The 14,774-nt window shown below is 48.7% G+C and overlaps 1 protein-coding gene across 2 annotated transcripts in view; it reads right to left on the reverse strand.

Annotated features, from left to right (window-relative positions):
* Nucleotides 1-14,774, reverse strand: part of LOC146207730 (uncharacterized) — a 139,608-nt gene that overhangs the window by 20,578 nt on the left and 104,256 nt on the right. For both annotated transcript variants that reach the window (XM_084590101.1, XM_084590092.1), the window contains exon 3: nt 8,884-9,039. In XM_084590101.1, coding sequence (XP_084446227.1) covers nt 8,884-9,039 — 156 coding nt within the window. The remainder of the gene's footprint in view (nt 1-8,883; nt 9,040-14,774) is intronic.

The raw sequence follows: 14,774 nt of genomic DNA on the forward strand, positions 1-14,774 counted from the left end.
TAAGGGAGAAGGGGAGCGGTTGGAGCAAGACGAGAAGCCAACGGACAGAAAAGACGCTCGCGAATGAAATAATCACGCCCGTGCCATACTTCCTTCTTTACCGCCGGCTGCTCACCCCTTAGCTCACTTTTCAGGTTCCCTTCCTACTCAGCGAAACGCTAAGAGAGCAGCGGTAATGGACGGCCGGTCGGAGGTTGGGGGGAGGAGGGGAGGATGAAAAGAGTCGAGCGGCGGCGTGCGCGTAATACTGTGAGGACGTTCTCGAGGAGGGCGAACTGTAATCGAAACAAAGCAGCCATTAAGTTTCGATTGGAGCGAATGAAGAGTAATAGGGGCTCCGCCGCAGTCCGCATCTCGCAAGGGGGCTGAACTATATACGCAGCCGCGGTGTACACCCCGCCGCTTCCTTCGAAGTCCGGGTCCTTGGCTCGTTCCTCCGACAGCGTAGCACTCGTGAGATTCCCCCTCTTCCTTTTTTTATTTATTTAGCTCGAGCGTAGCTCTGTAGCTTTGGTGTCGTTGGGAGGGCGTTGCGCCCAAACGTGGTGAGCGGCGTGTTTTTCACTTGTTAGACGACGGCAGTGCGAAGCCGCGTGTAGTTTCGTGATTCAGCTTCCGCCGCTCGGCGACTCCCGAATGAAACACGGACGACAGGGGAGGAGGGTACGAAGAAGAGGTATATAATCGAGAGAGAATCTGGAGAGAGCCCGCAGTAGCGGGCTCTTCTCCTCCGAAGCCCCAAACGAGCCGTCGCTGCGTCTGCCTCTTATTTTTACACATTGATTCTTTTTCGTAGATAAATTCAGACGAAGTGTGCACTGCGCTAAATCTAACATCCACGGAAACGTCCCTTTTTCCCGCTTTGATATAGTCCTCTCTCTCTCTCTCTCTCTCTTGTGCACTCGCCGCGAACAGAAAGATATCGCAGGAGAGAGAGAGAGAGAGAGTTTTCTCAGGTAATTTGATTTTAAGATGCTTGATCTATGGGCGACTGCTATTTCTTCGGTCCTTTTAGCCACCGCTGCTGGAACAAGGCGGGTGGGAGTGTCCCTTTTGTGAAGATGAACTGAGCTTGCGCCAACTTTCTAGTTTCAAGTTAAGCGTTGGCCTCACTGCAGTCTCTGCCGCGAGCTGGTCGTCTTTCGTGCAGAGTCTTGCCGCCTTGCACTTAACAATATGAGTTGGAATTTACCCGCTTTGTTTTAAGCTGCCGGTACAAAGCCGTTCACATATAGCACAAGAAAATTGTTTGAATCGTTGTTGTTTTTTGAGAGGAGTCGCTGTGATATGTAAGACGGAGTAGTTCGTCCTTGTGTACACAATGCAGGAAGTGGGCTTTACAACATCTGTCGGGGGCACTGTTCAAAGACGCCGCTTTCGTCGTCGGCTGCATTCATTCATAAATTTCGAAGTTGGAAGGTCGTTCTTGATTCGTGAAACAAGCAGATGGAGCTTTCTCTGTATAATTGTGCCGATTTGCTGCTAATATGCGGGATTGGGCAGTGTGAGCGATGCCCCGCTGAGGATGGCCTCCAACCATTTGAATGCGACAAATGCTAGGATGTGTCATTGTGCGGCCACAGACAGACAACGAGGGAATAAAGATAGCAAAGCTATCTTCGGAAGAAAATATATGTATACTGCTCGAGCTCTTCACTTTCCGTTCACGCGTGCTATGGAGACAGACTAGAAGCGCATGTGCCTCTCATAAGAAGAGCAACGTTAGTTTTTCGATCGGCTGCACTCCTGTTAGCCGGAAAACTCAATCGGCTTCGCACATAAAAGGGGCGTTACACGCAGCCACGGTTTATGGTGTGCGCCACTATCTTTACAGTAAGCTCTTAATCTCGGTTGCATACATAGCTGATTTGGTTTACATAAATTCCAGTTATTGACCGGAAACTGCGTGGAACCAGATTAACACTGTAATTAGTACTTAGCATGCTCACTTGCCAATCTCGCAGTAGAAGCAGCAGACATGTGCGCAGAGTAATGCGACATGCGACGAAACAGCCAGTATATGCACCAGCCAATCTATCAAGCCTCATGCATAATTTGAACCAGTATAGCCGTAGTTGCGCAATCCTATACAACGGCTGTGACCACGACGGCCAGCCTACACTACGGCCCGGGTCACTTTATGAAGACGTCCCATTCAGTGGGCGGCCAGTAGATTGCCGCGCGTATCTCTCAAGGGGTCCACAGATAACAAAACATGTACTATACTCGAGGTGAATAGAACCGCCGCAGCGGAGAAACATGAAGGAGGAGGCCTAATGAACGAAAGGGCAAACAGGTCGGCGACAGCTCACATAGCCTTGGCTTGCGCCACTCTCAGCGGGTGTGTGGGCGGAACGTTATATGCAAATGCAATGGAGATGCGGACGATTGATGCGGATCAAGAGGGGGGTTACATAATACAATGCCCAGGCCAGCAAGCATTAGTCTAAGCCACCGCCTAACCTATAATTGCGCGTTGCTTAAGTATATCAGCAGTGCTGATGTCACACTTAAATAATGTCTCGTGCCGACAGTGTGGTCACGTATTTTCCCTACAGCACAATCAAGCGGAGTTTATGCAATATGGACTACCTGAAGGCCTTAGCATTAGGTTGGTCAAGATTGGTTATGAATGGTGGTATACGGTTAAGAGATCTAGATCGTTCAGGTAGTATATATTAAAGAAAAGTGCGCTTCAGATCATGCAGATCAGCTAAAGTAAGCCTTCATGTGAAAATTGGAAACTCGTCCGGTCGATGCTTTTCTTCTCTGAATTCCAAAACAAAAATACGACAGCAGTGACGAAATCCTGCTGTTCTTCCGTAATCGAGCAGAGCAACGGCCTTTTTCAGCTACGATAGTGGAATTCACCTTAGTACGCTGAGGTATATACCGATCTACTTCTGCCAAATCTCTACAAATTCTATCCAGAAAAAGAAAAGATAATAACAAATGCACTAATGCATAAGTGAACGGCACAATTAAACAGAAATTATGACCACCACGGAAAAAAGAGTGGTGTTCTACATCAAGGAAGGGCTGGACAGGAACGCTTGTTCTGTCGACTCCTGCCTTGCCTTATCCACTCCTCAGCTTTGGACTCCCACGACATATAGATCACCCTTTTCTGGTGATATGTTCCATTCAAATAATTTTGCCTTTTTCAGGAAACCGAGAAGTAAATTTTTGCGAAAAAGGAATTGTCACTAAGGTTCAGGGAACCCGAACAGAGCTTTCTCTATAGCTGCTGCTGTAAAAACAAAAAAAAAAAAAAAAAAAAAAACTAGCCTGAAATATGGAATTGGGGGCCTAATGAAACGAAATTTTAGCTAAGGTATTCAACGTCGCTGCCGTATGTTGTCGGTACTTTCCTGTATCTGCTTGAACGTGGCCATGACCTCACGTTCCAATGCATTATCGTAGAACCGCCATGGCCCATTTGCACGCGTGATTGCACGCGTGAAAGGAGCTGAGATTTTCCTTTCGTGAAGTGCCTTGAGGCAATAGCGACTGCTTTTAAATTCAGCCTCTTATTTAACAGCATTTGGCACGCGCCTTTCAGGCTCTAACGCTGTGGAAAGGTGGGGGAAACCATGATCCTTAGTTCGTAAGCTGGAAAAAGCGTTTCGCTCCTTAAGGGCGTTCTAAAAGCTGCGCTATCCCCCCCCCCCCCCCCCCAATCCTAAAAAAAAAAATTTGCGGCCCGAACATTTTTGGCGAAAACTGTACGTAGCAGGTCTAACATATATGCCGCACCGTTCTTCGTGTGCATCGCACGTGCGTGTAATGCCAGACAGTAAACTAAACTTGAAGTACTCTGTATAACGGCCGACTGCAGAAGCAAAAACTTGGAAATAAGCCGACTGAAGAAGCAAAAGCTTGGAAATAAGAAAGCCGTCCCTTTCACGATATAGGGTACGGAGAATTTTGGCGATTCAGGAGTGTTCGTAGGCTACTGGATGAGCCGAACAATGGCATTCACGCACTATAAGACAAAACAACGGCAGCGCGTGTTGCAACAACAATGGCGCACCCTGGTGGAACGCATAAACGTCGGGTCTTCGTCGTCTGGGGGCCTTCTGGAGACGACAGCGTGGCAGCCGCTACCATGGACTTGACAAATAGATCCGCCAGATGGGCAAGCGGGTCTCGCCGGTGAAGCGAGCGCCGGTCAGGGCGGCGTCCACTCGACGAAGGAAGGAAAACCGCCTCGCTCGATCGCTGGCCTCAGTCCATTGTATGTATGGCATGGCGTGAGCCCGCTTTCTTTCTGCTGAACCCCCATATTAACGGCTTTTCATTACTTGGACACTGCGTGTGGCATTGCTACTGCAGCCGCTATTTCTTTCGCCTCTTTGCGCGTAGTCGTGCAGTCGGTGTCAGCCAGGATCAGATATATTGTTATCGTCAGCATATTTATATATAGAACCTCAGTTGTAGTATGAATAACAGACTTAAAGTGCGAAAGAAGTGAACCTATCAGTGTGCATAAGCAAATGAAAAACAAAAAATATGTAGAGTGAAATCAGGCATTTCAGTTCCAAATAACCTTATGATCCTTTATACCATCATCGTATAATTTCTTCTCCCATTTTAATTCAATTCGCATATGGATACAGCCACTCGTCCCCATTAAATAATTGCACCAATTTTATTTCACACTCATCATCAAACACCGATTAATCCCCGTCGCGGGCATGTTCCATTTCAAGAAAGGTCCACAACAACAGCAGCGCCGCAAAGCACACAGTGCCAAAAAGGAGCGATATCAATGGCACACGCCCAACGAGAGCCGTGTTTCCCGCCTCCTGCCTAAATCCCTCCTTCCAAGCTGCGCTCATATAGGGAGTGGATGATCAAGGAAACAAAAGAATAGCATCGTAAGAAGAATGGACAACTAAAACGTAAACTCCTTCCCCAAAGCGGCAGAGAAAATGAGAGCCGTGATTTCTCCAATCTTATTTACGATTGCGCTTCTCCCCACGCAAGGTGCGCGTAAGACCGGCACGCGTCTGCTTTCCATTCAATCCCCATTTTTCTGTCGCCATATCGCTGTCAGCTGCAAGCTGTGCGGGCATTTGTTTTTACTTGGGCAGCCAGCTCCACCCCAACCTCAGCGCTACATTACGAACCCCTGCGAAAAGCTGCATCAGCATCGCCCTCTCGCAGAGGCATTAATAAGAAGACCATTCGTGATGTTGCTGCTTGGCTGAACGCATTGTGTAGCGCACTCGCATAGCCCCGATTGCAGGAGAGCCAAGTAAAACAAATGCGGACGATAAGAAAAAGAACAGCAAGGATGCTCCCACGGGCACTCGAAGGCCGAGGTGGGAGCCCACCGCTTGTGTGTCAGATTGGAGGCGCAATCCGAGGCGACGCAGGAAAAAGAAAAGGGAGTAGAAAAAAAAAAAAAAGAAACTGAGCGGGCCAGCATTCTCTCGGAGGAGATGAGCATCTGTGGCGGCCCCCACCAACCGCAGTGGAAAAGTGCAATGTTGCTTTGAATCACCGATCCCCGGTGTTTAGAATTCTTTTTTTTTTATTAACTCATTTCATTTCCCCTGCACAGTCTGTGCTTCTAACGAATAAGAAAAGAGGCTGTGACTTTAAGTAATTGAAAAATTAATTTCTTTATTTGGTCCAAACAATCGTTGGAATATTTACATCTCAAGAGAAAAACTTCACAGATTTTTTAATGCACGCTGCTACGGAACCCGAACAGTCAGCATGCCTTACAATGCATGTTCATGTACTGGCTCTGATTCGTGCGACCCCAGTCTTTAATAATGTTAGCAACTGCCAGTGAAAAAAAAAAAAAAACAAAAAAAAAAAAAAAAAAAACCAGGGCGAGTGTCTTCTTTAGCTGAGTTAAAGTATTCCTGGCGTATTTTTTTTTTCTTCTTCTTCAGATTAGCACGACCTAACAAATTCTAGTCGTTATAGATGTCATTTTCAAAGCCGGAATGAAATACAACATACCATATTTTCTTCTTCTTTTTTTTTTTTTTCTTTTTTACAAACAGGCCGTTGCATAAAGTAGTAGTTGTTTGATACAGGAGCTGCATGCGAACGTTTAATTATACGAACCGATTACAAGCACACATAATAATATAATCGGCAGACTGAAATGAAGACAAAAACGATTGTGATACGTTTTATAGGACGTCACGTTGTTTTGTTCCATATTTTATGTTTTTCCTGAGCTAGTTAGTTTAAATATGAATTCAGTCACGGACTCTACAGCCTTTCCAGAAGAACGTTCCCAGAGTGAGAGGATTGAGTTACTACCGAGATCATGCCAGCAGCCCATATGCACAAAGTTACAGTTCCCTCTCAATTCTACGCGCAGTTAAGCATGTACACCTTTTGACGCCCCGTGCGGGGTCCTATCCAACATTCTCCTATTCATATTCAAAGTGACTCTCTCTCTCTGATTCCCCACTGCCTATTGCCTGTCGCGCACGACTTGTCTGATAAGCCCATATCTTACAGGTCGTACAGAAAACCGTCGCTACAGCGTTTCACCATTTCTTCGCATGTTAGTGAGACATCGCCACCTGACGCATATAGGTCTCCAAGTGACATACATCCTCCATCACTATTCTGCTGCTGTTTCGTAGTGTTAGATTTATATCCATCACCGACACGGCAGACTCCGCCGCCTGCTCCTTTCCCAGCGCTGTAGGCACGCGCAGGCACCGATCAAGTCGGCGACAAATACGCCCAAAATTGTCCGCTCCATGCATCGTCGCATGCGTGTCCATGAAGCGCTCTCTGGATGCGCATGTATACAACTTCGACTATTGCCTTCTCCGAGGACGAAAAGGCGTGGAGAGAGAGAGAGAGAGAGAGCTTATGGGAGGCAGAGGCGTCTTTGCTCGGCCAGCCACCGGTGCGGCGCAACTCGACGATGATGTAGAACACGGGTTTTCACTTTGGAGCGGGAGCAGGAGCGAGGCGAGTGTGGCGTCATACACACGCACACATACATGTATATATAAAGAGGCAACGGCGCGGCACGAGAGATGCACATCCCCCCCCCCCCCCCCCCTCCTTTTTTTTCTGTTACTGTCTCTCGCCACCGTAGCGTTCCGCGTATGCCTCGTCGCGACTCCCATTTCGTTGAGCGCTGACAACAACGCTCTCCTGACATCAATGGGCGCGACATGTCTGAGCGCCCGCCCTTCTACGCGCTGTGCTCGTTCTAAGCAGCTGCATAGTCGCCGCGTCCCGAGCGAACTTCATGGCCTACATGTGTCTATGGCTTACTACTCCAGTCCGCCTTTACCACTCCTACCATCTCTCTCTCTTTCTCACTCTCTCTCGCTGAAATGCCGTTCGTTCTGCCTCGCGCTCTGCCTTTCCTCCTCTCTATCTCTCCCTGTGCTATCAGGACACCGTTTAAAGGCGAGATGGCGGAGGAGGAGGACTATTCGCAGCAGATTTATACGTCCGCACAGTTTTCCGAACTTGCGAGAAAAAGAAAAAAATCCCACGTGAACGGCGTAGACATCGCTGAATCCCGTGCCAAGAAATGCTGCCATGCGCGCACCGCAAAACAAACCGTGTGGTGTTGCCCGTGGCGCACGGATGCGTAGCATCCAATTTCGGGAAGACCACGAACGTTGGCTTTGGCGGGTGTCTTTAGCTGCGCCAGTCCGGGCTTTGATAGCGCCACGCATATTGAACGCAACGATACAGTAGACTCCTAAGAGGCTATGCAGTTCATCGAGATGCGTGAGAACACGTTGGTCGCGAAATGAAGTATAACTTCCAACATTCTCGTGTTCATGCTGATTTCAAAAACTGCAGCGTACCGAAGCCGTCCATAGCTCGCCCGGTGCAAAAGATTTCGTGAAATTCTTGTTACCACACCATGGGAGCAAAAAGACCATGCCTCTAGCGGAGTACAAAAGGCGTACTTTTTTAAAGGAGAAGGGGGGGGGGGGGGGGGAGGGGGCTTTCTATGTCCGCGGTTAGATTGACAATGCCTTGAACCTGCAGCTTTTGTCGTCTTTTCCCCTTCCCATCCTCTGGATTCGAGTAAACTTCGATTAGATTAAAATTGATTGAACTAGTTTGGACCATCGCGCCAAAGTGATTGTATGTACAGGGGCGAGGATAGTCCAGAAAGATTTTGAATTTCTATGCCATCAGTAGCAGTTGGTTTTCTGGATGTAATTGCTGCCTGACCACGGGGCATCATATGCATAGCTCGTGACCCTGTGAATATATTAAGTACTTATTTATTGTCCCTATATATACTCCACGCATTCAGGATGATTTGTGATGAAAGAAGCTAAGTTTGCACGGTCTAGTTCCTACCAAAAATGGCAACGGAGAAGTCGCTCATTAAGCGCGTGCTGCACTAAATAAGTATACGGTACATATGTTAAGTGTGGCCGCTTCTAGGAAAATCTCCCGCGGCGCCAAAGCACTGCGTGTGAGCCGGCCTCTAACGTGCGCCGCAGTACGACTTTGCATGCACGGCCAGCAAACCTAAGCGCACCAGAAGATTTATTTCAGCTACAAATCCCGCGCCTAGCGCACATAGCGTTCAGTTCTGCCGGTTCAGCTATGAAACCTAACTTAAATAGCGGCGCTCCACCGTTCAACACGGACGAGCTTCTTAATAGCGCCCACTCAGACTCTTCCTCTTTTCACTCGAGAAAGAAAAGAAAATAGAAGAGGCAATATTACGTTCGGCCTCGGTGCGCTCCCAATTAGACGCCGATCCGTCTCCATCTTCGAACCGTGGTTAAAACGGGCGAACGACTCGAGGTGTACGCTTCGTCGCGGCCATTACGTTTCTCAGAGAACTCTCCAAATGAAACAAGGAGAGGTAAAAGAGGAGGAGAGGGAGAGGATGGGTCGAGTACTGACCGTGGTGGGCTCCGGCGCCGGGTATCCTCCTTGGTATTTCCAGGGCCCACTGCTCGGCCGTTTTCCTCCGGAGGTGATCCCACTCGCGCAGTGGGTCCAAGAACGGAGGTCGCTGGCCGAACGCGCTTGCGAACGCCCTCAACTGCTGCTGCTGACCTGCGAGAATACAGAACACGTACAGGTTAGGGTTGGAGGAAGCGCGGTTGCGAGACGCCTGTACCGAAGTGCAGGACACGCCCTTCGAGTGCATCACGATTATCGAAAGGCACACAAGCATAGCTCATTGCTGGCTGCAACTACCTATGGATCCAGAACAGGAAACGAGGAGAGCAGTCGAAAACCGAGATTCGCTTCCATACCTAGGCAGAGCCAACCATAGCCAATGTTGGAGTACATTGGCAATATATTGACCTCGTGAGGGGCCAGCGCATTGCTAAAATAGTCCAGATATTGGGCTGATTGTTAGCATACCTCTGATAGCATGGCATCACCTCAGCTCACACGCTAACCAGGCGCACTGTGTATTGTGCCCATCAAGCAACCGCATTTTCCATCACAGCGGACAATTTTCGTAGGTTCAGCTGCGATCGGCATACAGCTGAAAGAGCAAGAAGAGAAGGAGGACCATCTAAAGAGGTGGGAGAAGGCCAAATGGAATTTCCACGCCTTACACAGTGATAAAGCGAAATTTAATTTTATGGTCGGAAATAATCTCTCCGTAACGAGGGATGCGTTTCGGAAAGGACGAGCACGAGCTTAAAATGACGAGTTTGCATACAACTGCTCGCATTATGCTGCATTCCGCTGCTGTGCGTTGTTTATTTTCTGCACAGCCGTCGTCACGGGCCAATTGGTGTGTCTCTAAAGAACGATTTCTCATGAAGAGATACGCAGATCGCCTGAACCGATCAAAATAAACAAGCGAATAAGGTTGTTGTGCATCCAGAATGCAAGCAAATATAAATGATACACTATCATACCGAAACCTGGATGTCTGTAACTACAGTTCAGCGCTGTGGATATTCGCTCTTGAAGCAACGCTCTGTGCAATCGAGTCTACGCTCCCTTGAGCAAACGTTCCCGCTAAACAGATGTTTGCGGCTCTCTTGGTGCGTGATTTCGTGCACCTCATTGCATAATCGCGTGATCTGAACGAGCGTCTTCGTACGCGACCCTGTGCTTGGGTTGGTGTAAGATCTCCGGGTGCTTCGCTTCTTCTCGGCCTTCTTTCTTTCATTCCCTGGCGCAAGAACGGGGCTCATTACGTTAGAAGTAGCAACGCAAAGTCTATTTGCCGACCTTGTTATCTATAACCGATAAGAAAAGTGTTATGGCGCTTCAAAAACAGAAGAGGCCGATAACACGTAGCATTACCATAAAGCCGGTTCGGAGGGCCACTGCTGAAGCTCAGGAAAGAAAGCATGCCTTTTGAACAAAGTAAACAATGTCAGGCCAGTGACGAAGATTAACGGATACGAAAAGACAAGCAACGTGTAATCGGTCTAGGCACAGCCGTTATAACCAGGCATGTGTACGCTCGCGGAGAGGTTCATCTATACAACTCGGCGCAGGCTTATCGGACGAGAGATCGCTAATCTCAAAATCGGTCGGGCCCGCTGCTTACTTGCGCCCGCACGCATTGCCGCGCACCGCGCGGGCTCGCAGATTCACTGGAGGAAAAACGCAGGGTTGAGAGACGGAAGAGACGGCGCCTAAGTGTGCGGTATATACACACGCGCATAGACCGCACACATACACACACGAATAAACGTGCGCCTTCAGCAAGAGCATCGTGGGTGCCGGCCGCACGCAATCTGCCGGTTCATTGCCGGCCACAAGGGGGCCGGCCGCTCAAACCGCACGACGCTTCTTCGCGCATGTGGGTGGCGAAGAAGCCAAGGGTGCAGGCGGCCACCGTAAGCGCGCTGCGAGGCAGGAAGCCGGCGCTACAGGCACCTTGGTTTGCGCGCACGTATCTGCGTGCGCGCGTGAGCGCCTGCGCCCCGGGTGGCCCGGGCTACTTAGCCGCCAATCACTCATCCATATCGCCGAGCAAGGCTGGTGGAGGAGGCTGATGAGGGTGCTTTGCGTTTCACGGGGCTGGCGTGAATGCGGCGCTGCAGTTTGTGCTTTGAGATTCAGAACGAAAACAAAGAGATGGGACGAGGAAAACGAAACAGGCGGAAGATATGGCCGCGCTGTTTGTCCGCAAGTGCGTCTTCTATGCGGTGCAAACGCTGTTCACCGCAACTATATAATATATAATATATATATATATATATATATATATATATATATATATATACACACATTCCGCTGCAGCTCAAGAAGCAGTGAGACGGAATGCGGGAGAAATAAACCTACACCGTATAGCTTCCACATTTTCACGTTATACTACGAAACCTGAGACTCTACACCTTTGCCAGAGTGTTTAATGGTTCGTGGTGAAACCGCACAATCCGATATATTCGGTACAGGAGAGACAGTCGTCATGACCATTCCCGTACGAGTTCGGCCTAGGTCAAGAAGAAACTGCGTACGCTGTGGGGCAGATATTTTTCTTTTTCACTGCCCGGTATAGAAGCTTTGCGTTAAGAATAATAACGGAGATACGACAGAACCTATGCGCGTTTACGATGTAAGTCAAACGAGAAACGGCGTGCATTTTTCTCACATGAGTTCATCTTCAAGCAACAAGCTTCTACGATGAAAACAGACATGACGGTAAACCACGAAGATGGAACACAGCGCTGAAATGCGAATGTGCTCTCAGATTAAAGCTGGCGAGGCAGATCGCCGCGCTCGATAACTCAGTGGTGGCCGCTGCGGGAATTACGCTGCGAGCAGCCGGTCGGGATGTGGCAGGAAGGGGGTCGGGTTAAAAAGGAAAGGGGTTGGAAGGGTGGCGAAAGGGGAGAGAAGGCACACAGGGCGTCGCTGTCCGCTTGCGGCGTGAGCGCCCCCGCACTACTAACGCCAGCGTCAACGTCGAACCCGAGCAGGCGGCGCCCCCTTTTCTCCCTTCCGTTTTTCCTACCTTCCTAGGTAAACAGGGCCGCTCATTAGGCTGTCGTGGCGCTAACTTGATTACCGGATGAATGAAGCCGCGCCGCGCGCGGGGCCTGCGGCGGACGGCAGCCGGGGGCTTTCGTCGTCGGCGCACCGCGTTTTTGTGTACCCTATACAGCGAGCATCGAACGCTGCATGCCGCCCTTTGTGTTACGGTGCGATTCGCGCGCGTCGTGTCGGTGGCAGATTCACTGCTGGACGAACTCTGTGTCTGCGTACGCGAGCTCGACAGCGTCAAATTGCGAGTCGCGTAGTGGGTAATAACGACTGACGCTTTACCCGAAGACCATTGTACTCAAGCAGCGTTTTCGGGTGTGTTCCCTCGAACCTTAATTCATCCGCTTCTGCTATAGAGGAAAGCAATTGTTGTGACCGCTGTGGTGTCTTACGTTTGAACCTATCATGCAAATTTCGGGCATGTCGCGACAGTGGGCATGACTGTGCAGCGTGTGCATAATGGCGAGAAGAGTGAGCAGGTAGCGGCGTATAGACATGCCTCACCTCTTATTAAGGTGACACCGCTCTCACTTTCGAGCGACCTATTGAAAGGTATTCGATGTCTTCAAACAGCTGGTGGTCTTCTGTTTTTGTTTTTCTTATAGATACAAGAAATGTCTGAGGAAGGAATAGGTCCTTCATATACGCATTCCTTTCCCTGCGCTGCAACACGCGTATGTGCTGATGCTGTGTGTGCAAAACACAAGTTTTTAACCAAGCCATTCGCTCATGCGAGCACGAATTGAAATGGCTGACGAACAATGTGCCTGGAGATATATCATGGATTAAACTTAGAAAGCTGTTCAGCTAAACGTCGCCAATGATCTTAAGTACCAATGTGGCATCGAAGAGAAAATATATTTAGCCCCATTGTTTCAATAATCATCATCGAACCTCATGGAGTCGATACGAAACTGAGACCAGGAGAGGAAGTGCAAAGTCGGCGAAAATATTTTTACCTTGAGGTCGGTAAGAAAACAGCTTTAAAATACAGGGTTTTATATTCCATTAATTAAACAAAACAGTTTATGGTTAGCTGCGCCTCGAAGGTGGAGAAGGAAATGCTCCTGAAATGAAGGTGCAAATGTCACTATACGTCAATACTACTACGTCAATAATACTACTACTACTACGTCAACTATATGTCAATTGCCTTCGACCTTCCATATAGTGTCATGACGTCGCGACCAACCCCCTTTGCCCCGCTAACGGATGCACCCTCGTGCAACCTCTAACGTGCACACTGAATGGCATTATGTTGAACCTTTCAGGTCTATAGCTTAGACCTAGATATCAACGTGCACATTTGACTGCTGTCACGAAGTGCGCGTCGTCAGCATCGTCAATGCCCATTGCAGAGGAAAGGGCGCCTTTCCCATATACCTGTTATAAACTCTGTCCTGTGCCAGCTGCATGCGGTCATCTTATAAGCCTGTGAACTTCCTAATGCTTTCTAATCTTATCTGTCCTCTGCTATACGCTTACCTTCCCTTGAAGACCATTCGTTATCCTAAACGTCCATCAGCTATTGCGCCTTCCCATATGCCACGTCGGTGACAACTTCTTCTTGCTTAACGTTACATTTATCGTTTTTTTTTTTTTACTTTCCACGACTCACAGCGTTGTGCTGAGCTTACTTCCATGTGGACGGAGCGGGACAGAAAACAAACGGACGAGACAAGCGTTGTTCTTTAATTCGTCAAGGTGCGTTTTCTGCGCTGTTGCGCGTCCCAATGAATGCGCGTTCCAAGCCATATCACGAATCCCAGCGAACTTAATTTGAAGTCTTCGCTTTTCGCTCTACAGTTGACACGCCACATAGAATAAAACCGGTATAACTTGTACCACTGCGGTAGTTTCTTCCTTGGTCATCTGTATGCATGGTAAATCTATATTCATTACCTAAGAGTGACTGCCAGACGTATACCTCACCACATCCTTATCCTGCTGTATAGCTGTTCGCCCTTGAGGTGCGAGTGAGTGCTTACTGTCTTATCTAAATAGATATGTCACCTGATAACCTTCAATGCTTTGCTGCCCACCGTAAACTCATGTGCCTGTCCGAGCCAATACTAAACAATACTTTCTATTTCTCCTTATAAATTTTTAGACCAGACGTTCTGCTCTGCCTGCCTATACTCCTCGCCCCCGTTTCGCTGTCCGTAACCTGAGTTACTCAGCAAGGCAATACAATCAGCAAACAGAAGATTCCTAACGTATTCTCTATTTAATGTCGCACCCAACTCTCCCCTATCCAGTTCTCTTAATGCATCTATCAAGTGCTCATGAATAATCCTGGAGAGATCGTGCATCCCTGCTTGAAAATCTTCCTGGTTGGGAATTTGTTACTGTGGCGGTGCAGCCGCTAAGGTGTTTCCCACTAGCTTTACCTATCTCAGTTCAATATACACCCTGGCTCCGCTGTGTCTTTATGAGTATGACGTTTCGACAGAGTCAAATGCTCTCTAATAATCAATGAAGGCTACATATTAGGCGGTGGTATGCTCTGTGCGTAGCTATCGCTTGTTCGCAGTTTGGTGGTCATGGCAACCAAGTGCTAACGGACTTTCGAAGTCTGCATAGCATTGCGTTTTATCTTCGATTGGACGGCAACTCAAGCTCCTGACACCCTATATAATGCGATAGCAATTACACCGAGGTACCAAACCTTGCCCTCACCATCGAACCAACTCGTCTTAGAGAAGCCTTCGACCCAGCGTACTTCGGCAACAAAGCGTTATGCCTTTCCCGATCACGCCTTCTTACGTGGTCAGAGGGTCCCCGTGTGATAGCTGCCGGGCGCAGCGGCTTCGTGCCTTCGCATT

This window comes from Amblyomma maculatum, chromosome 1, assembly GCF_055883805.1.
Source record: "Amblyomma maculatum isolate TAMU_Amacu chromosome 1, ASM5588380v1, whole genome shotgun sequence".
In the NCBI taxonomy this organism is placed as follows: Eukaryota; Metazoa; Arthropoda; class Arachnida; order Ixodida; family Ixodidae; genus Amblyomma; species Amblyomma maculatum.